Raw genomic sequence first — 23,740 nt, 5'->3', positions numbered from 1 at the left:
GAGGACGCGCGTTCGTTACCATGGAAACGACGCTTCTTCCGTCACGTCACGTGCGAGAAGTCAAAGGTCAATCAAGTTAGGTCGCTTCCGGTTCCTGGGTCTTGCTTGTTGTCAGAAATCTCTGGGGCGCTCGGGATCCCTCCAAGCTAACTTCTACATTTTAGTGGTTTCCTAGTGTTGCAGACATGGCGGCCTCCACCGCGGCCGGAAAGCAGCGGATTCCCAAAGTGGCCAAGGTACGCGATAGCTACCCGGCGGCCTTGTGATAAGGCATCGGGATATTGGGTGGAATTGGGGGCGGGGGCCGACTAGGAAAGGGGCTGCCTCCAGCCCATCTTCCTGGGAACCTGGGCTGGAGAGGGTGTTGTCCTAGATTAGACCCACCGCTAACGAATTTAGGGGACGAGGGAGAAAGGGTCAGCCGTGGCGAAGCGCGTGGCCTCCGTTTGGAGAGGTGCTTTTGCAGGAAAGGGGAGGGTCATTCAGCAAAAATATGCTGAACCAGGCTCTGCGTAAAGATGCTGAGAAGTCAGCCTTCTAATTCGGGCAGCAAGCGTTACTCAGATAAGACAAATACTGGTAGAAGATGTCCTGTGCTTGAGTGGGGTCCGAGGGAGAGGAGACTATTAGGGGATCTTGAGCGAAAGTTTCGCAGAAGTGATATTTAAGCTGAAAACGGCTCATAGCGACCCTATACAGGGTTTCTGAGTCTGTAAATCTTTACGGGAGCAGAAAGCCTCATCTTTCGCCCGCAAAACAGCTGGTAGTTTCGAACTGCTGACTGCGGTTCGCAGCCCGATTCGTTACCACTATGCTACCAGTAAGCAATAAACTTGATATTCCTATTGATGGGTATTTATTCCTATGGATGGCTGATACTTAAACACAATCCAAACCAATTAGCATTGATTACGACTCGTAGCCACCCTCCTGAATGGCTTAGTATGTGACATTAAACCTTTACAGACACTTTTCTCTCTTTCTGTCTCTCCAGCCTAGATGCCACTCTTGAGGTTGGTTGTTGCAACGTATTGAGATGACATCGTATTGATAATGTACATAAAGCACTTAGTACAGCGTCTAGCACCTATGGTCATTAAATATGAGCAATCTTCAGTACTTTTGCCATTATTCCACATGTGGCATTAAATCTCTTTATACTTCAATTCCATAAATATTTATTGGACACCTTATATGTAAAAAGGAAACGATACTGAGTTAGATGCAGTATAAAAGAGCACTGTCCGATAGAAATCTAATACGAACCACTTACATAATTTAAAATGTTCTTGTAGCCACATTAAACATTAAAAAGTGAAATCATTTGAAATAATGGTTAATCCAATGTGCCAAAATGTTGTCATTTCAGTATGTAATCAGTTATTAAATTTAATCTAAAAACTTTTGATGAGATAGTTTACATTTTTTTTCATACTCTTCAAAATCTAGTTTGTAGTTTACACTTATAAATGTCTCATTTTGAACTCACCACACTAACTTTTGACTAGCTTGTTAGACATAAGACCTCAAGAAATTCACACTCTAATGATGGGAGCTTTCTGAATATGACCTCTGACTTAAAATGCTATTAAAAACCGCCTATCATCTACCCAGGGTATTATAAGAAGTTGAAAAATCCCATAAGTAGAGGCATAATGGGGAGCCCTGGTGGCTCAGTGTTTAAGCACTTGGCACTTGCTAACCAAAAACTCTGTAGTTCAAGCCTACCAGCAACTTCAGGAGAAAGGTATGGCGTTTTGCTTCCGTAAAGATTGGTGCTCTGGTAGCGTAGTGGTTATGAATCGGGCTGTGAACTGCAAGGTTAGCAGTTCGAAACTACCAGCTGTTTCACGGGAGAAAGATGAGGCTTTCTGCTCCCATAAAGATTTACAGCCTCGGAAACCATGTACAGGCTTGCTATGAGTCGGAACCGACTCAACGGCACGTAACAACAACAAAGATTGTTGTTGTTAAGTGCCCTCAAGTCAGTTCAGACCCATACCAACCCTGTATAAGATTTCTGAGGAGTGGCTGGTAAGCTTGAACATCTGACTTTGTGATTCAAACTGACTTTGTAGTCCTATGCACTAACCTCCACCTCTTGTGGGCAATTCTACTCTGTCTTGTTGGGTCACTATGAGTTGGACTCAACTTGATGGCAATGAGTTTAGCAGTTGTAATGCTAGATGTGCTACATTGTCTTGACAAAGCAAAACCCCTGATGAAGATTTTGTTGTACTAAGTTAAAAGAGCAAACTTGATATAGTTTTAATTACTTTTTCTCTTGAGACATTTTTTACTTATGTTTTTAATAATACCATATATATAGAAAAGTAGCGTAGTGGTTACGAATCGGGCTGCGAACCTTAAGGTCAGCGGTTCGAAACTACCAGCCGCTCCGCGGGAGAAAGATGAGGCTTTCTACTCCCGTAAAGATTTACACCCTCGGAAACCCTGTACAGGGTCGCTATGGGTCGGACCCGACTCGATGGCACTTAACAACAACAACATATAGAAAAGTAATGTTTTTTCCTGTTCACCCTCATTAAAATAAAATAAAAAGATGGGAATATGTCATACTAACAAGATATCTTTAGTATTATAAAGTTTGCAAACTAAAGAATGTTTTGTTCTTTAACCCTTGAACACCTGCAAAATATAAAAGTGTCTTTTGTCTTAAAAAAGGTGAAAAACAAAGCCCCGGCTGAGGTACAGATAACTGCAGAGCAACTCCTAAGGGAAGCTAAAGAAAGAGAACTTGAACTTCTTCCACCTCCACCTCAACAGAAGATCACAGATGAAGAAGAATTAAATGATTACAAACTAAGGAAAAGGAAGGTCAGTCAATGCGTTATTTTTCAGAGGGCCTATTCATATTGCTAGAATTTGTAGGTCAGTGTGAATAGTTGTTCATTGATTCAGGAGTCTTTCAAAGGTCGTGTTTTCAGCTACATGAAGACTATAACTTCTGGTTACCAGATACTTATAATTTACTGAACTATCTAAGTATGCCATGGTTAGCTATTTTAAAGTTTACAGAAATTCAGTTCACCACAGAATTCATTTTTGGTGCTAAACTGAAGATAGCTAAAGTGATGGAACAACTGACAGCTGTAAGGTCAGTGCTTTGGTACTTCTGCCTGTTCCACCTGTGTGCTCAGAGTTAAGACTAGGGAAAGAGTGGGACCTGATCCGACTTTCCTACTTTAAAATCAGGGCTTATTTTAAACCAGGATTCTTGTTCTGTATACTTACTGGCTATTTTCAACAGGTTGTGTATGAAATTCTGAAACATTACCGAGAAGACCTAGGGTAATAGTCAAATACATTTTCTTATTAGGAACAATTTTAGTGTGTAGTGCTTGTTTGTCTTAGGCAACAGGAGAAATCTGAATAATTACGTTAATCTTCATATCTAAGGTTTCTCTTTATTTGTATGTAAGACTTTAAATAAGCACCTGTGATTCACGTCCTCTCTAGTGAGTTTCTTACTCTTCAAAATTTTCAGGATGGCATTTCCTTTAAATAAGATTTGAAGAAATGACTTTTTTAATGCAAGAATTGATAAGCAAAGGGTGCTGTCATTTTTAGTTGATTTCTTTGTAATTTGACCCTTTTTGCATTTCTCTAGACTTTTGAAGATAACATAAGGAAAAATAGGACTGTGATTAGTAACTGGATAAAGTACGCACAATGGGAAGAGAGTCTAAAGGAGATTCAAAGGTAAAACTGTTGAGAGGGTAATTTTTATACTTAAGCATGCCATAGATAACAGATACAGAATAAGAAAAAGTTAAAGCCCAAGTAAAAGATTAAGTATTCCACTGAAACCCAACAGCCAACAGGATAAAAGTTCTGAGTGTGATCAGTTCTGACCTGACCCTTCCTATTGTACAGCTTCCCCCTGTTCTAGCATATCCCCTGCCTGAACACATCATGTCTCTTAACCTGGACACTGGGTGTTCTCTCGGTAAACAAAATCTCTTTGAAGTTCTTAATTCTGAAATTACCTACTACTTAGCCTTTTCCATCAGACATTTTTATTTTTTCTGTTCTGCTTTCTTATGTACATTTATCACATTATAATCACCTGCTTGTCTCTCTCTCTCTTTTTTTTTTTTTTTTTTTTTTTTTTTTGGTCTATCTTTTTATAAGAATTTGCAAAGTCTTTGAGAACAAGCCTCATGTCTTTTTACTTTTTTGTGTCCTGCACCTAAACACCTGTTGAAATCACAGGTAGTTATCGATAGTTTGGAATCATCATTGCCGTATATGTTGTATATGTTATTTTTTATGTTCTCCAAATCTTGCTTCCAAAGGGCTCGGTCTATTTACGAGCGTGCTTTAGATGTGGACTATCGAAATATTACACTCTGGCTGAAATATGCAGAAATGGAAATGAAGAATCGCCAGGTCAACCATGCCCGAAATATCTGGGACCGGGCCATAACTACTCTTCCACGAGTCAACCAATTCTGGTAAGTTGCTGATATAACAGAACCGTTTTGTTTTTTGTTTTTTTGTAGACTTGAAACGTCCCACATCCTTGTGTATAAATGTGTATACATTTAAATTTACATTCTGTGTTTTCTTTACTATATACTATAAGTACTTTTTAACGTCCTGTAGTCTTAAGTCATATAAGGAGCTGTGGTAGCGTAGTGGTTACGAATCGAGCTGCTAATCTCATGGTCAGCAGTTCGAAACTACCAGCTGTTCTGTGGGAGAAAGATGAGGCTTGCTGCTGCTGTAAAGATTTACAGCCTCAGAAACCCTGTACAGGGTCGCTATGAGTCGGAACCGACTTCATGGCACATAACAACAACAAAGTCATGATCAATAAGTATAATCAGAATTCAAATGTTGATTGCAGTCTTTTATGCATAGAAATTTCTCGTCAAGCTAGGTTTTTTTAAGTGGAAAAACTTTCCAATGATGGATCTATTTTCAAATTTATATCTTATAAGAAAAGAACCCTGGTGGCACTGCAGGATAAGCACCAGATTGCTAACCGCAATTCAAACCAACCACTGTTCTACAGAAGGAAAAAAAAAAAAGGCTTTCTGCTCCCATAAATATTTACAGCCTCAGAAACCCTATATAGGGTCGCTAGGAGTCAAAATTGACTCTATGGATGTATGTTTTATCTTAATAAAAAAGACATTTAACTTAGGATAAAAATTTAAATCATCTTCACATGTAACAGACAAAGAACTAGAAATTACCAGAGCATTTTTCACCCTGAATCATTGTGACCCACAAGATATTTTCGGATAATTTGTTACAGGTACAAGTACACATACATGGAGGAGATGTTGGGAAACGTTGCTGGTGCCCGGCAGGTATTTGAACGCTGGATGGAGTGGCAGCCCGAGGAGCAAGCCTGGCACTCCTACATCAACTTTGAGCTGAGATACAAAGAGGTGGATCGGGCCCGCACCATCTATGAACGATATATCCTATGGACATGGGAGATGCTGTCATTGATAGTCAGGAAACAGGCATTAATGCTGGACTAGAAGTGTAGAATGCAAGATTAATCTGCTTCATTTTGAGGGAACGTAGACTTGACACTAAATGTTTGTGGTCTTCATTTGTGGTAATTGATGGAGCTTTTTGGATTTATTTGTGTGGTTATATGTGGAAAATGACTTAATAAGATCCTAGTTGCTATATAGCCAGTTCTGTTTTTTAAAATAAGATTTGTGTTTGTCACTAGCACTGTTACTAGAGTTGTGATCCAAAACTTTGCTTGCTACTTGGTAGCTATATAGCCTAAGCAAGTCATTTTACTGTAAAGTGTGCTCATGTTTAAACCAAGATTAAAAATACCTGTCATGAGCTAATGGTGAGTACTAAAGGATGCGTGTGAAAGTACTTTTAAGAACTAAAGCATCATGTAATTTTAAGATCTTACTTACCTTTCCACTCATAGTGACCTGATAGGACAGATTAGAACTGCTCTTTAGGGTTTCCAGTTTTTACAGAAGCAGACAGCTTCATTTTTCTCCCTCTCAGAGGGTGGTGAGTTTAAATCACTGACCTTGCAACCAGGGCTCCTTTGGTTGATGTTCAACCATTTCAAGAGGTAGCATATGATCAAGAGCCAAGGATACTGAAGGAAGAAGTCCAAGATGCATTGAAGGAATTGGCAAAGAACAAGGCTCCAGGGATTGATGGAATAAAAATTGAAATCTTTCAAGAAAGTGAGTCAGCACTAGAGGCACTCACTCATCTCTGCCAAGAAATTTGGAAGACAACTATCTGGCTGACTGGAAGAGATCGTATTTGTGCCCATTCCAAAGAGAGGGGACCCAACAGAATGTGGAAACCATCGGACAATCTCTTTGATATCCCATGCGAGTAAAATTTTACTAAAGGTAATGCAGAAATGGCTGCAAGCATACATTGACAGAGAACTTCCAGAGGTTCAAGCTGGATTCAGAAGAGGATGTGGAACGAGGCCTATCATTGCTGATGTCCAATGGATGTTGGCTGAAAGCAGAGAATACCAGAAAGATGTTTACCTGTGCTTTATTGACTGTGCAAAGACTTTGGATTGGGTGGATCATGACAATCTATGAACAACATTGTGAAGTATGAGTATTCTGGAACACTTAATTGTAAGAATCTACATGGACCAAGAGGCAGTTGTTCGAACAAAACATGGGAACACTGAATCATTTAAAATTAAAAGATGTATGCAATAGTGTTGTATTCTTTCACCATACTTATTGAACCTGTATGCTGAACAAATAATCTGAGAAGCTGGGTTCTATGAAGAAAAACGTGGCATCAGGATTGGAGGAAGACTCATTAACAACCTGTGATGTGCAGATGATACAACCTTGCTTGCTGAAAGTGAAGTGGACTTAAAATATTTACTGATGAAGATCAAAGAGCACAGCCTTAAGTATGGATTACATCTCAATGTAAAGAAAACAAAAATCCTCACCACTGGACCAATAAACATTCTTATCAACAGAGAAGCAGCAGTCAAATCAAACAATGTATTGCATTAGGCAAACCTGCTATACAAGACCTTTTTAAAAGTGTTAAAGAGCAAAGATATCAGCTTGAGAACTAAGGTGCACCTGACCCAAGCCATGGTATTTTCAATAACCTCATATGCATGCAAAAGCTGGACAGTAAATAAGGAAGACCGTAGAAGAATTGATGCTTTTGAGTGATGGTGTTGGAGGAGAATATTGAAAATGCCGTGGGCTGCCAAAAGAACCAACAGATCTATGTTGGAAGTAGTACAGTCAGTGTGCTCCTTGGAGGCCAGGATGGCCAGACTTCGTCTCTCATGCTTCGGACATATTGTCAGGAGGGACCAGTTACTTGAGAAGGATCTCATGTATGGTAAGGTAGAGGGTCAGAGAAAAAGAGGAAGATCCCCAGCGAGGATTGGCACAGTGACAGCCTTAATGGGCTTAAGTGTGGCAACAATTGTGAGGTTGGCCCAGGACTGGGCAGTATTTTGTTCTGTTGTACATAGTGTCACTATGAGTCAGTACCAACTCAGTGGCACCTAACAACTACAACAACAACAACTCACTTTAATATCATTTGTTTACTAAAGGCTTTTGTAGTGCTTACTATGTGTCTGATGTTTAAGTACTTTACAAGTATTGTTGCTGTTGTTGTTTAGTGCCATCGAGTCAATTCTGACCCTTAGCGACCCTGTCTTGGGTTTCTGAGGAGCAGCTGGTGAACTTAAACCATGTTCTTCTTGTAGTCCAGCTTCTCAAATTACTTACTCAACATACAGATTGAATAACTGCTGATAGGATACAACCCTGATGCACATCTTTCCTGATTTTAAACCATGTAGTATCCCCTTGTTGTGTTTGATGTTTTGGTCTATATACAGCTTCCACATAAGCACAAGTCAACAGCATTCTAGAATTCCCATTCTTAACAATGTTATCCAGAGTCAAATCCATTCTTGAGATGGTCTCTGAATTTATGTGGGATATGCTCAGGGTCGTATTTTGGCTCTTGTGGACTTGTTTTAATTTTCATCAGTTTCAACCTGAAACTGCATATGAGCAATTTTTGGTCTGTTTTACAGGTGATCATATTTCCATTGTCTTTCCAAAGATGTAATCATTTTGATTCCTGTGTATCCCATCTGGCAAGGTATACATGTTTAGTCACTATTTATACAGTTGGAAAAAGGTATTTCCAATGAAGACATCATTGATCTTGCAAAATCCATTGGTCTTACACAATCGCCAGCATTGTTTCTGTTACCAAGGCCATATTTTCAACTTCTGATCCTTCTCTATTTCCAGCTTTCACATTCCAGTCACCAGTAATAATTATCAGTGAATCTTAATTGCATGTTTAATCAATTTCAGACTTAAAAAGTTGGTAGAATTGTTCAGTTGCTTCATCTTTGACTTGAGTGGTTTATGTGTAAAGTTGAATAATAGTTGTATTAACTAGTCTTCATTGTAGGTATTTGTATATTTTCCTACCACAGATAGCACTGTACTTTAAAACAGATCTAGAAATTTTCTTTTTATCAATGAATAAAATGCCATTACTCTTCAATTTGACATTCTAACATAATAAATCATGATTGTCTGATTCACAATGGCCAATACCTGCCCTATTTCCACTTACTAGTGCCTAGAATATTGATCTTTATATATTCCATTTCATTTTGACAACTTTCAGTTTTCCTGGACTCATACTTTATCCATTCCACGATGGTTAATGGATAAGGGCAGCTTCTCAGTTTGAGTTGTGCCCCTTCAGCAAATGAAGGTCCCAAATCTTTTCTCTCTCCATGTCATTAAGGTCAACTCAAAGTAGGCAGTTGTATTTTGAGTGCCTTCCAAACTAAGAGACTCATCTTGCAGTACTATATCAATGTTTAGCTGCTGTTCTTAAGATTTTCAAAGGCTAAGGAGCTCTGGTAGCGTAGTGGTTACAAATCGGGCTGCGAACCTTAAGGCCAGCAGTTTGAAACTACCAGGCGCTCCGCGGGAGAAAGATGAGGCGTTCTGCTCCCGTGAAGATTTACAGCCTCGGAAACCCTGTACAGGGTCGCTATGGGTCGGAACCGACTCAACGGCACTTAACAACAACAACAACAATCTTTCAGAAGTGGTGTGCCTCTCCTCCTTCCTAGTACAACTTATTCTGGAATGTCCGCTGAAACCTGTCCACCTTGAATGACCTGAAGTATATGAAGTGGAGGTGTCATAGCTTCCAGCACTGTAGCACCAGCCAAGCTAAGCTATCACAAGTCTGACAAACTGCCTCTAGTTAACAATTTTATGTGACTTTTTTCTCAGTTATTAATTCAAGTATAATATTATTGAACATAAATAGGTACCATTTATTGAGCATGTTATTTGATCAAGAAAATGCTAAGAACTTTACAATCATCTCCATATATAAAGCTGGTAACAGTCCATTGAAATTAATATTATTTCTCCTTAATGACATGAAAAAACACAAACTGTTTAAATGATTTGCCCAAGATCACGTGGCTAGTGATTTTTATTTGGCTCCAAACTCCTGTTCATAGTCACTAATGTTTTGGATAAGCACTGGAGAAAGATAAAAATGAACACTACACAGTCCCTGCCCTGATAAAGGTCATAGCTTACTCGTCCTACATCTTTGTGTAGCTTCTGTAACATGTCTCCTATAATTGTAGTAGTTTGCATTGTCAAGTTTCATTGTTGCTGTTTGCTTTGGTTTCTTTGAAGCCACCTTCCTAGGATTCCATTATTTCCTTAATTCCTTTGTACTTGTCCTCGTACACCCTGATGTGAAGAACTGGATCAAGTATGCCCGCTTTGAAGAAAAACATGGTTATTTTGCCCATGCACGGAAAGTGTATGAGAGAGCTGTTGGTTTCTTTGGAGATGAACATATGGATGAGCATCTTTATGTCGCCTTTGCCAAATTTGAAGAAAATCAAAAAGAAGTAAGTATACTTACAGAACTCTGTTATGTTGCAATACAACTTAGAAAAGATTATCTCTTGTAAACACTGCATTTTTTACTTTTTTTTTTTTTTTTTATTCTCGTAGAAGAATTTCGTTCAATACCAAGCACATAGCTTCTCAAAGAACCCAGCATGAACTTGTGACTGTGCTGCAAATTAGAAGCGGCTAGTAGTTATTATAAGGAGCTCTGGTAGCGTAGTGGTCATGAATCGGGCTACGAGCCTTAAGGTCAGTGGTTCGAAACTACCAGCCGCTCCGTGGGAGAAAGATAAGGCTTTCTACTCCCGTAAAGGTTTATAGCCTCGGAAACCCTGTACAGGGTCGCAACCGACTCGACGGCACTTAACAACAACAACAACAGTAGTTATTATAGATTCTGTAGAATGCTCTTGTGTGTGTTTTGTCCAAAAATTAAACCTGTAAATCTGTGTAGAAACTGACAGTTACTTGGCATCCTTATTAAAGGAGGTTAGCGATAACAAGCCTGGGAAACAAAAAATTCAGCCCTCGGAATAGAGAACAGAATTTGAAATGGAAGCAAAGATTGCCTCACAAACAAGTCAGGCATACTATGGATGGAAAATGATTCCTTCCAGCTGCTCAAATAAGAGACACAGGCTGAGGTGTAGATGCAGGGTTGTGAAAAGGGTAGACTGCTAACCACAAGTCGTTAGTTCAAACCCACCAGCTGCTTCACAGGATGAGGCTGTCTGCTCCTATAAAGATTTACAGGCTCAGAAACCTTGAGCAGTTCTGCTCTGCCCAATAGGGTCGCAGTGAGTCACAGTCAGCTTAGTGGCAGTAGGTTTGTTTTTTGGGTACAAAAGAGTAGTAGGAGGAGTGGCAGAACCTGTCTAACTTTGGAGGACTAAACAACAGAATCAGTCCAAAGCTGATTCTTATAAGGAGGAGGTCAGACATACCCTCCAACCCTTTCACCAATTCTTACACTAGCCATCTCTCCCAGATCCCTCTCTGCTTCTCAGTACTCCATTGCAGTGGCCACACTGAACTCACAGACCAGATTCACAGTTACATTTAAATAAGGAAGTAACCTAGTATAACCCAAGGTCAGGATCAGAAAGCATGTAGGCAGTCCACCTTCTTTAGTGTAGGACCTCTCGGCTCCTTCTGAACCCCTCTTCCTGATCCTATCATCTGTCCTCACCAACTCTGCCACAGGACCCCTTCTGGGACTGTTGTCTGTCACCTCCTGGTCCTGTCACTGTCTTCATTGTAACAGCCCTTGAGCTGTGCTACCACTCTTTAGAAAGTTCCTTGCTCCCTCTCTGTCTGCTTCTATTCTGTTCTTTCATCTATTTCTGTCCTGCTGCTTCTCTCATTGCTTCTTTATGTCTGAAGGGCTGGCTGCTTATATACATGACTACTTATCAATTTCAAGGCAGGAGAACCATAAACATTCCATTTGTATAGTAGGCTGTAGTCACCTCATTTGCATGGTATGTTGACCAGTTCCTGCACAGTGCGTACAAATAACAGTGCAGGTTTTAACTCAGGAGCAGACAAAAAAAATCAAGTTGTTTACAACTTACCCAAGAAAAGTAAATAATCCTCTGAAATAGAAAACTGGGGCAAAAGGAGAAAATGTCTCAAGCTGTTTTTCAAAAAATCAAGGCCAACAACCACATAAAGAAACTAATTTTACCATAGGCATCTTAAACAGCTCATGTAGAGTTCAGATTTTTTTTCTGAGAGCTGTGGAAACCATTAAAGAATTTTGAGCATGAGACTGATAGAGCATACTTCATATTTTAAAGACAGCCTGTAGCTAATTCTTGCAAAAAGAATTAGGGAAGGGTGGCAAAGGTAGAAGTAGGGAATATAGAAGGGAGCTTTTTGAAATGGTTGAGGTAAGAAATGTAGATACATTTGCCAGGGGGTGGGGAGACGTGAGGACTTTGTTGATGCAGAAATGGCAGGGTGTGTTGATGGAGTGATAAGGGGAATGAGGACAAGAGGGGGAATCAAGGGAGACTCGTGGGTCTTTGTCTTGAACAAGTGCATGACTGTGAGGAAGACTGGGAAGTCCCAGGCTTGCTATGGACAGGCAGGACCTCTGCCTTAGATCTGGTAAGTCTGAGATGGGTAGTAGACCTGCACCTAGCAGTGAGAAGGGGACGATTTGAAATGTGTGGTTGAAAGGTAAATGCCAGTTCATCCTGACTGAAATACTCTGAAGCACAAGCAGAAGGAAAAAGAAAGTCTTATTTTAGATATTTTAAGATCTCAGAAATATAACTTTGTTGTTAGCTACCTCCAAGTTGACCCACGACTCATTGCAACTCTACTCACAAGAATAAAATAAAACCCCATCCTGCACATTTCCCAGGATTGTTTGCAGTTCAGACCATTGTGACCCAGAGGATTCCTATTGACTGATTTTCAAAAGTACATTGCCAGGCCTTCCTTCCCACAGTACCCCAGAATATTTCATGTCATAGTTGTTAGGGTGCCTTGTGGTATAGTGGTTAAGCACATGGACCACTAAACAGAAGGTTAGGGCTTAAAACCCTTCAACCACTCTGCAGGAGAAAGATGGGCTGGTCTACTTCTGTAAACCCTAGAGCGGTGCTCCACTCTGTCTTACAGAGTGGCAGTGAGTCAGAGCAATTTCCATGACAACAGGTGTGGTTTTTAGGTCTTAATTACATACCAACTTGTAACTAAAATTAGAATATTATGTTTTAGAAGGTAATCATATCTTTTTTCAGTTTGAAAGGGTACGGGTGATCTACAAGTATGCCCTGGACAGAATTTCAAAACAAGAGGCCCAAGAACTCTTTAAAAATTATACCATCTTTGAGAAGAAGTTTGGTGACAGGCGGGGAATTGAAGATATCATCGTGAGCAAACGGAGATTCCAGTATGAAGAAGAAGTGAAGGTGTGTGATGGTGTAGGATGTCAACTATCAATAACTAAGATGTGCTGACTAGTCTAGTACTAGCTACAATAAAATGGGCAGTATGTTAGGACTACTGATGAATACTGATGATGTGTCTATAATTCATCAGGTGTTCCAGCCAGGGTGGGGTAGATGACCTGATAAAACAGGCAAGCAGATAGGTCTGATATCCACATTTTAAAAGAAATAGGTTGCAGATTACTGATTATGTGTTGTAAAACTTGAGCAAAAGAAATCTGTTATCCATTTGAACTAATTTTTTAAGAGAAGTCGGAGATAAGAGTTAAAAAAAAATTTTTGCCTTATCTTTTATCTTAACTGCTTGAACAGAAATATATTATAGATACAGTTCCATTCTCAGTTCCTTATCTGTAGTGTGCTTTTTGCTTTGGCTTCTAAGATAAAAGAAGGATTTTCCTTTATTATACTATTATATGTATTTTTTTAAAAAATACTCTTGCTTGGTTAAATGAATTACAAAGTCTTCAAACACAGAACTAACGCTGGTATTTAATGAGGTGCTAAGTCAGCAAGAAACATTCAAGATAAATGACAGTTAATTAAAAAAGTAGGTTTCACAATTGCAATCCCATTATAATTTTAAAATGTGTGTATAGATAAGTGTAGTCACATGTGTAAAAACATTTCTAGGATTAGACACCTCATTATTCAGTAGTTATCTTGGAAGTGGTGGCTGCAGATGAAAGGGGTTTTGCTGTGGGACACATGTCTAGTCATTTGTCCTCTATTGTCCTTACTCTCCTATTTATAAAATCTTTGGAGTGGCATTTTTAAAATGAGTTGAAAAATCTAAAAAAAGTTGCTCAAATGTAGAAAGTGAATTAAATGCTTCATTTGAGCTCACGTAGTCTAGCAAAGGTAGCTTTTGTTTTTGTTTTTATGTGTTAAGCTGATTTTCTTTCTAGGCTAATCCACACAATTATGATGCATGGTTTGATTATTTACGCTTGGTGGAAAGCGATGCAGAAGCAGAGACTGTGAGAGAAGTCTATGAACGAGCCATTGCCAATGTGCCACCAATCCAGGAGAAGAGGCACTGGAAGCGCTATATCTATCTTTGGATCAACTATGCACTCTATGAAGAGTTGGAGGCAAAGGTAAAAAATGGAAATACATGTCAACTGTTAATAGCTTCCTCACCTCGGCACTCATAGCTCGCCTGTTGTGGATAGTAACTAATATTTACAAATCATATATTGCTTGTTGTGAGCACACATGAGGTTTTTCTTTTGTGATTTTTATCCTCTTTAAGGCACAATGAGATAGCACTTAATTAGAACCTAAAGGGAACAGTAACCCAACCTGTAATTTAATGCGATGTAGTTTCCTGGGCTTTCTCATAAGTAGAGATCATGACTAGATTATACATTTGCTTCTAGTAAAGATCACGTGGTATTTTCAGAGATTGGTTGTGTGTAAATTAACAGGAAAAGAGTAATTTTATGCTGTTGTCCTGAGAATATGAAACATCTGTTTCTTTCTGCTGTCAGGCACAATCTTATCTACAAAGAAGCCCTCTAGAGTTTGATGGCTATGTTGTTAGTGATCCTTAAACCAACGTTTGATGGCCAAAGGTAGTTAGGGTTTTTTTTTTAATCATAAATGAAAATCAGCTCTGAAAAAACAGCTTGTGAAAGCATATTCGTTGTAATTTATTAGTCAAATTAGTAACTTCAAAAGTTAGTATCATCAGGAAGTGGGCAGAACTTTGGCGCTAGAGGAGAATACATTCCAACTGTTTATGTTGATGGTAGCTGCAGAAACAATGGAAGAAGCGGTGCACTAGCTGAATATGGAGTTTACTGGGGACCTAACCACCCATTATGTACGTCAGAGGGTTTCTAGAAGACAGACGAACCAAACGGCAGAACTAAGGGCAGCCCACAAAGCAATTGAACAAGCAAAGAGCCAAAATATAGATAAGCACACCATTGACACTGATAGCAAGTTTGTCATTAAAGGCATTACAGAATGGGTTAGTAACTGGAAACAAAATGGATGGAAAACAGCCTCTGGAAGAGATATTGTCAACAGAAATGATTTTGAGAAGATTGATCAAGCTTCCCAAGGCATGGATATTCAGTGGAAGGATGTTCCTGGCCATCGAGGCATCAAAGGCAATGAAGAAGCTGATAGACTGACCACACAAGGAGCAAGAAAATAAGACTTTAATTGCTACCTTGTCTCAGCGTTAGATTTGCTGTGGCAGCTTCCAGAGTTTTCTTCCCTTTGTCTCATGGGCATCTCCTTATAAAACTGGTTTCTCCATTTTATTCTTTACCTTTTTCTACCATTAAGAATAACTTCTTTGTTAATTAATAAAAGCTTGGGACTTTCTGCTTTGAAAAAAAAAATGTTAATAGCATCAGCAGATTTCAGTATTTTGTGAAAATTTGTTATCCTATCACAGGATCCTGAGAGGACAAGACAAGTGTATAAAGCCTCTTTGGAACTAATTCCTCACAAAAAGGTATGTTCTAAAGTGTTCGTTTTCACATAGGTCAGAATTCTTCTGTTGCTTGTAAATCATTCAGTAAAATAATTATTAGCCACTTGTGCTAGGCACCATGGAAAATATAAAAAGAGATGTTCCATGGTTGAATTGGTGTTTTTCTTTTGTATTTATTCTCAACAACAAAAAGAAATAAAATAAACTTAAAAAAAAGATACACTCCTTGCCTCTCTAAAAAGAGCTTATAATCCAGTTAAGAGGAAATGTGTTAAGTGACAAATGTCTGGGACAGATCATATATAAAAGGCAGGAGCAAGGGTAATTTTAGTAAACTAAGCCAAACAAAGACATACTTTCAGAGAGTGCAGGGTGTGTGTCAGAAGCAAGTAACTAGGTGTTTGTGGGCACCAGGGTGTATGGACATGCAGGAGTGAAAACCTGCATTTTCTGTTGAAGGTTGAGATGCTATTATGTTTCCCAGCATGAGATGCCAAGTATTTTTCTCCTTTAGAAATAGTAACTTACCTTCACAGTGATGGCATGTTCAATTCCCTAACTAAAAATAAAGCCTGTGTTGTGGTGGCATGTCAAGAAATACAACAAAGGTTCTAGATCAGGGTTAGCAGCTTGTTTGTTTTTAACCTTGTGAAATATAGTCATCTTTGCTTATATGAAAGCACAATAAATTCTTCCTAGCGCTGAAGATTTAGGGAAGACTGATTGCTGGTGGCCTTTAGTTAATTTATTTTATTGAATTGAATTTAAACAAGTCTCTTAAACTAGATGTTTTAATGCTTTTGTTTTCTAGTTCACTTTTGCCAAAATGTGGCTGCTATATGCACAGTTTGAAATAAGACAGAAAAGTTTACCATTTGCCCGAAGCGCTTTGGTAAGTAAGTAAAGAAAGGATCAGAAGCATTGTTAAGTTCTATGAGAAGGAAATTAGAATCTTAGTGCTGACAGTTATACCATTCCTATTTAAAAACAAACAGAATTTTTATACTTCTTTAGCCCCGAACATGTTAGAATACACAAGATTTTAAATAAAAATTAGATGATAATGCTTAAAATTATTTTTATGAGCTAGAGCAAATGAACATTCTGTTTCAGCATAGGAAACTTTTTTTAAGTTTTATTGTAAATTGAATGAAGCTTTACAGCGGTAATCATTAGTTTTATAATCAAGCAATCATACATTTCCATTTCAATGATTGTAATCCCCTCAGTGTAACATTGCTTATTCCACTTCCTCCCCTTTTCCAGTTTCCATTCTTCCTTCTTTCCCATCCCTTCTGAATAATGCCCTTAGGTGAATGCTGCCCTTTTGATCTTGAGTGGTTGACCATTCCATGGTGTGCGTACACCACTAGTAGTGGTGGTAGTGTTAGGTGCTGTTCAGTCAGTTCCACCTCATAGTGAACCTATGCACATCTGAATAAGTACTGCCCAGTCCTGGGCCATCTTCACATCACTATGTTTGAACCCGTTACTGCTGCCATTGTGTCAGTCTGTGTCTTTGTGGGGGTCTTCTTCTTTTTCACTAACCCTCCATTTTACCAACCATGATGTTCTTCTCCAAGGACTGGTCGCTCCTTACAATATGTCCAAAGTCTGAGAGACCATGTCTCACCACCTTGGCTTCTATTCTGACTGCACTTATTCCAAGATAGATTTGGTCTTCTGGAAGTCCATGGTACTTTTACTATTCTTCTCCAACACCATAATTCAAATGCATCCATTATTCTCTTGTCTTCCTTATTCATTGTCCAACTTTAACATTCATATGAGGTGACTGACTTGGGTCAGGCACACATTAGTTATCAAGCTGACATCTTTACTAGTGTTGTTGTATATATCACATTGTCCCACCCTATGTACCTCCCTATTGCTTCGCTGTAAATGAGCCATGGGGGTAAGTTCAGTTCTAGACCTGTAGGGTAACCAAGGCCATAGTCTCGGGGTTCTACCAGTCTCTCTCTGTTAATAAACCTTGTCTTGTTTATGATCTTGTATTTTGTCCACATTTATCCTACTACCTACTAATGTCATCTCTTCCAGAGCAGTTGGTTGTGGTACCGAGCACCATATATCTCTTCCGGTCTCCAGGTCTTAGAGACTGATGTTCATGTGATCCATTTGTCCATTTGTCCATTTGTCTTCAGTTGTCATGACTCTTCTTTCCTCCAGATGGAGAGACCAGTAGATGCACCTTAGATAGCTGCTTATGAACTTTTAAGATCCCAGTCACTCACTACTCACGAAAGTAAGATGCAAAATATTGTCTTTGTGAACCAACATAGGAAATTTCGGTAGTTGCCAGACCTTTCTTTAGACTAGAATTAGTCATGTAATTCTGTGTGCAATTACTGTCATATTAAATGTACCATTTTTAAAAAAATGTTCCAACAGTTTAAAATTCCTTGATAGGGTCAGGTACTATATTTGAATGCAGTTGTTCTTATGAGCTATTTGCATCTGGCTATGAGAGCAAAGAAGGAGCTCTGGTAGTGTAGTGGTTACGAATTGGGCTATGAACCACAAGGTCAGCAGTTCGAAATCACCAGCTGTTCCATGGGAGAAAGATGAGGCTTTCTGCTCCCGTAATGATTTACAGCCTCGGAAACCCTGTACAGGATCGCTATGAGTCGGAACCGACTCCACGGCACAAAATAACAACAAGGAGAGCAAGTAACCCTGGTGGCCCAATAGTTAATCACTTGATTGCTAACAGAAAAGCTAGTTGTTCAACCCACCGGCGCCTTCACAGGAGAAAAGAAATGGTAGTTGATTCCCATAAAGTTTACAGCCTGAAATGGTGGTGGTGGTGATGTGCCGTAAGTTAAATCCAAAATATTTGTCAAAACCTTTCTGAAATGATGCCCTGTGCTAAGAAGTTAGCAGTGAGTTTTGTGCTATCAAGTTGGTTCTGACTCACAGTGACCCTGTATAAGGTATCCAAGGAGCAGCTGATAGGTTTGAACTGCTATCTTGGTTGTTAGCAGTCCAGTGCTTATCCTACAGAGCCACACCAGTGAGCACAGGCCCTCTTGTCAGTGGCTATCTTCTAAATTTCTAGGCATAGAAGAGTGAGTGACTCCAATGCTTCATCAGTTTGTTGAACGATTTCAATTTGTATTCTATCAACTCCTGAAGCCTTGTTTTTCCCCCTGCCTTCTAGTGCAGCTTGGACTTCTTCCTTCAGTACCATTGGTTCTAGATCATATGCCACTCTTGAAATGGTTGATCATCAGCCATTTCTTTTCGATACAGTGATTTAGGAGATCTTACAGGGAATGTGGCGCTGTGGGTTAAGGCGCCAGACTACAAAGCCATTTGAACTGCAAGGTCGGCGGTTCAAGCTCACCAGCTATTCCTCGGAAATCCTATACAGGTTTGCTGTGGGTTGGAACCGACTCGACGTCACTTCACAACAACAACAACAGGGAAGTTCTGTTTTGTCTTATTGGGTCACTATGAGTCAAAACCAACTCAACACACACAACAGTGTGCAGCAAGCAGGTTTCCTTCTTCAATTACCTCTTTATTTATGAGAAGTTTTATGTATCTGACATCCATATTCCTAATAAATCCTGAGAAACTTTGTTATATCCAAAATAGTTGCCCAAAACACTACTGAAATACTGCCGTGTGCTAAGCAGACTCCAGCAAGTACAAGCCCTCCTATCAGCCAAGTGAATTATTCAAGGAGTTTGTTTTTGGGTTATTTTCTAGGGGACTTCCATAGGCAAATGTCCAAAGAACAAGCTATTTAAAGGCTACATAGAATTGGAGTTACAGCTTCGAGAATTTGACAGATGCCGGAAGCTTTATGAAAAGTTCTTGGAGTTTGGACCTGAAAATTGTACCTCTTGGATTAAATTTGCAGAATTAGAGACGATCCTTGGCGACATCGAACGAGCCCGGGCCATCTATGAGCTGGCCATCAGCCAGCCTCGTCTGGACATGCCGGAGGTGAGGGTCTCAGGCTAATCATAACTGTCTACATGCTTCTCTGGGAGTATTTTGAGGACCTATTATCTATGCATTTTCGAATATAAAGACTGACCAACTAATTTCCATTATTTTTTACCATTGGATAGTAAATCCTGAGTGTGATACCCACAAAGATTGGGATGTGTGTAATGGGTGATTGGCTCCCTTTCTCCCCTTTTCAGACAGGGCTGACTAAAGGGATTAGGAGCGAGAAGGCCAGGCAACAAGATAGCTAGCAGGCAACCCCATCTGGAGAACAAGGGAGGTGATGGGTAAGATTCTCCCAGCATAGTGTTGCTTGGCTTGGGCCAACAAACCAGAATATTTCTGGAATTAACTACAGTTTCTGTCCTGAAAGTCCTGGTCAGCCATAGGACCTGGAACCATCCCATCTGTACCAGGGGACTTCAGAAAATTCATAGAAAAATGAATTAAAAGATTTAAAAAAAAAAGTTTTCCACAAACTTTTTGAAGCCTCCTTGTATTTAGGCTTGAGCCACGTGGGGGTGTATCTGGGACCAATTTGAATCTCTCAGGAGCCATAGCATTCAGCCCAGTCATTTTGTTAATCTTCCCCTAATATGGCACTTTGTGGGTCTTGGTATGACACTATAGGATAAGCACCAGACTGCTAATTGTAAGGTCAGCCTTGTAAACCCACCGTCTACACTTCAGAAACTGACTTGACAGCACTTAACAGTAGCAACATGACCCTGCATCTAATGGTTTGGATCCTTCTAAACACATTAGAGCAAGGTTTTTATGTTTTACCGATTCTATCAGTTCAGCCACTGGACTGTGTCTTGACAGAGTGTACCTAGCAGGGGCAGCTGCTCAGTGAATGCATGTTGAGGTAACCAGTAACAAGGAAACTTAGGTGGAGGTGAGAACAGTACATACGAGCTAATCCAGGCCTATGGCCTCAGAAGCTCCACTGCCTGTGACAGGATCATGAAAAAGTACCTAAGAGACTTTGGCAAGCTTTTCAGCTCTTGTATCTGAAGTTAGCACTTGAATGAAAACCCCAAAATGAGTCCAAGGTCTTTTCCCTTATGTTCTAGAATCTAGTCAAGATTTGTCCAGCCTGTAAATACCATTACTATTTATTTTATCCACAGACTATCTGTTCTTTAGTTGTTCAGTAAGCATCCAGGATTCCTGGTTTTTAATTGATCATCTTTATAAGACCAAACAGTAAACGGTGACTTTAAAACAAACCTAAGAAGGTAAGGGGAGAAGGACACTAGACTAATGAAACGGAACAAGCAGAACAGGAATAATGAGAATGCTCACACCTAGTGAAGAATCTAACCATTTCCATTCAACGATTTGTGTAGAAATTATTGAATGAGAACTCTAAACTACTATGTAAGCCTTCACTAAAAGCTCAAATGATTATTATTATTTTTAAAAAGTCCTAGATTCCTTGATGTAGGTTAGATTTGTAAGCAAGATACTCTTTGGATAGGAACATCTTGCTTCCTAAATGTCAAGACCATTCTCTTTTTTAGGTGCTTTGGAAATCATATATTGATTTTGAAATTGAGCAGGAAGAAACTGAAAAAACACGAAATCTTTACCGACGATTGCTTCAACGGACACAACATGTCAAGGTATTCTGTGCTTTGTGTATCTTCTCTGGCTTTTCTTAGATTGAAGTTTCAAATCAAGAAAACATTGTATTTCTGTATTTTAAGTGTTTTTTGAATTTTTTTTTTTTTTTTCATTTTTAATGACTCATTTTTAATAATGAGAACCCGTAAGTCTCAGAGGACTTTGGATTACACAAGGTCAATATTTACATTTTTTATAAATAAATTGGATTATCACAGGATTTGGGATGAGAGGGAGCTTAAATGCTTGTCAGAATTTTAAGATTATTTCAGATACCTATATGTTATATTTTATTGAATACTAGAGATACGACCACATTAGTGTGCCATTAACAAAAAATCAACTTTATTATGACTACATTATTAACTTCTGGGTGGTATGGCTAATTTGGTTTTATAATAACTTTGTTTTTCCAAGGTGTGGATCAGTTTTGCTCAGTTTGAGTTGTCTTCAGGGAAAGAAGGAAGTTTGGCTAAATGCAGACAAATTTATGAAGAGGCTAACAAAACCATGCGAAACTGTGAAGAAAAGGAAGAGAGACTTATGTTGCTAGAATCTTGGCGAAGCTTTGAAGATGAATTTGGAACCATATCTGATAAGGAGAGAGTAGACAAACTCATGCCAGAGAAAGTCAAGAAGAGAAGAAAGGTTCAAGCTGATGATGGGGTAAGAATTCAGTTCCTGGAGCTGCTCTCATAGCAAATGAACAGAAAACACATGATTTGGAAAATGTTCTTTTATGTGGCATGTATTCAATTTTGAGATGGAATTAGACAGCCTAGAGTAGGAGAGTTTACTTCTTCCCACTATGGAAATATAGAGCAGGGCATACAGTCCAGTCAGAATTGGGGAGTAGGAGAGGGTTGGCAAAGACTGCTTTATTAGCTACTGATTCCTGAAACAACATGAAGTGAAGTAACATTAAGCCAGGAATTCAGTGTGGTGTGAAATGAAAATGTACTGTTAGGTGGAGCCAATCTATAGAAGGCATTTGGTGGGAAACATGGAAAGATTTTGCACAAAACGTGACATGATCAGGTCATCTTTTGATGGCATCCTTGACATTTCATATAGGCAGACTGATAGAGACAAGATCAGTCAGAGGCTGTTTAAACTAAGCAGGTGTTGAGGAAGTTGGAACTAGAGCAGCACCTAAGTGAAATAAGTGATTGGAGGTGGGATGTGAGGACAGGGAATCAGGTAAATAGTAAGTCAATCTTAAGCACTCATTTAAAATTTTTACCAGAAGACCGGAAGATGAATTGTAGGCACTTGAATAGCTGCTTTTTCCCCACAGGTTTTTACCTCTCATTTAACTAAAGGTACATATATGAATCTGACAACTATTTTTTCACTCTCAGTCTTTCAGATTCCGCCCTTGTTCTTTCTGCATACCTTGGGGTTGTTTTGTAAAATGCATATAAGTTCAATTTGAACTCTAGTGTACTAGTGAAATTTTCTTCTACTTGAAAGTAACCAAAATGTGTTTCAGCCACTTAACCTTACCTTTTAACTGCTTTACTTTATTTCTGTAGTCTGATGCAGGCTGGGAAGAATACTATGATTACATCTTTCCAGAAGATGCTGCTAACCAACCCAACCTCAAGCTCCTGGCTATGGCCAAACTTTGGAAGAAACAGCAACAAGAAAAGGAGGCTGCTGAGCAAGATCCAGACAAAGACACTGATGAGAGTGAATCCTGACTGGTTTTTTCATGTTGATAAATGTTTTTTTCATGTTGATAAATGTTTTGTTTTTATAAATGAATACTTTGCAACTCTTGTGACTCCTGTAAGTTTCTATATATTTCACAAGTAATGAATTGGCTGAAATCTTTGATAGCTACTTCTTTAATTATTTTTAAAATGCCCTTGAGTCAGTTGGGGCCGGGTGGGTTGCAAGTTAAGTTTTTAAACTCATGGATTTCTTCATCTGACTGATGCCAAGCTTTCCTAATCAGTTTGTCCGAGTCTTGCATTAGAAGATCTAATTAAGGTGACAACCTCTATTTTAAATGGATATTTTAAGTCTCTTTGTAGACATTTTCAGGTTAAATTCTATAGTAACTTTGAAGGTGCAATTTTATATAGTGCTTGTGTTCGTTAAGATGATTTTATGCATTTGCTGTGAATCTGGAACTTTTACACAACTTCAAAGTCAGACCCAGCTCTGCCATTTAGTAATATGTAATTTGACATTTATTTTCTGTTTACTCATTCAGAAAATGTGGCTAATAATACGCCATCTTAATTTTATAGCTTAAATTAGGGGAAAAAAAACACCTGGTACAATAAATGTTCATTCCTAGCCACTTTCTTATATATGTTAATTCCTATCAAATTAAATGAGCTCAGATTAATATAAATTCTGAATATCTACCTTTTAAATAGTGGGTGATAATAGTTAAGTACTTTTTAAAACATTCCTTGAAAAATCATTCTCAGTAACTGTCTCTAACCAGTTTTTTTTTTAATATCTTTTCATGGGTTTACTTGTAATTGTATCTTCTTTGATGAGGTGTCTGTTTAGATATTTTATCCACTTTGTAGACGGGTTGTTTGATTTAGAATTTTTTGTGATTTGGGTGAAGGTTTAGAGAGCAGATCGTTTTCCATTCAATAGTTCACCCACATTTTGTTTGAATTCAGTGGTTGCAATCCCCACAATGCAGCACCACGCACCTCATTTACTCGTGAGTGGCCTGTTTCTCTATTCCTCCCTCTTCCTAACCCTTCTTAACTTTGTCCTTGGGTAGGTCCTGT

The 23,740-nt window shown here is 39.0% G+C and overlaps 1 protein-coding gene across 1 annotated transcript; it reads left to right on the top strand.

Annotated features, from left to right (window-relative positions):
• CRNKL1 (crooked neck pre-mRNA splicing factor 1) lies at positions 1–22,975 on the top strand. The gene is made up of 14 exons (XM_006860647.1): positions 1–236; positions 2,686–2,838; positions 3,632–3,723; positions 4,320–4,478; positions 5,288–5,454; positions 9,774–9,952; positions 12,707–12,877; positions 13,825–14,016; positions 15,330–15,389; positions 16,180–16,260; positions 19,104–19,343; positions 20,876–20,977; positions 21,396–21,644; positions 22,514–22,975. The coding sequence occupies exons 1-14, from the start codon at positions 186–188 to the stop codon at positions 22,679–22,681; spliced, it is 2,064 nt and encodes a 687-aa protein (XP_006860709.1). The 5' UTR covers positions 1–185; the 3' UTR covers positions 22,682–22,975.
• Positions 22,976–23,740: the final 765 nt, after the last annotated feature.

The sequence above is a fragment of the Chrysochloris asiatica genome, unplaced genomic scaffold (assembly GCF_000296735.1).
Source record: "Chrysochloris asiatica unplaced genomic scaffold, ChrAsi1.0 scaffold00039, whole genome shotgun sequence".
Lineage (NCBI taxonomy): Eukaryota > Metazoa > Chordata > Mammalia > Afrosoricida > Chrysochloridae > Chrysochloris > Chrysochloris asiatica.
This window is presented reverse-complemented; position numbering and strand designations above follow the sequence as displayed.

Bases quoted from the DNA above. Each gene is read 5' to 3' on its own strand.
- CRNKL1 (XM_006860647.1), top strand. From the start codon at position 186: ATGGCGGCCTCCACCGCGGCCGGAAAGCAGCGGATTCCCAAAGTGGCC. The intron at 3,724-4,319 runs GTAAAACTGTTG...TTGCTTCCAAAG, and splicing joins AGTCTAAAGGAGATTCAAAG to GGCTCGGTCTATTTACGAGC. The intron at 16,261-19,103 runs GTAAGTAAGTAA...GTTATTTTCTAG, and splicing joins CATTTGCCCGAAGCGCTTTG to GGGACTTCCATAGGCAAATG.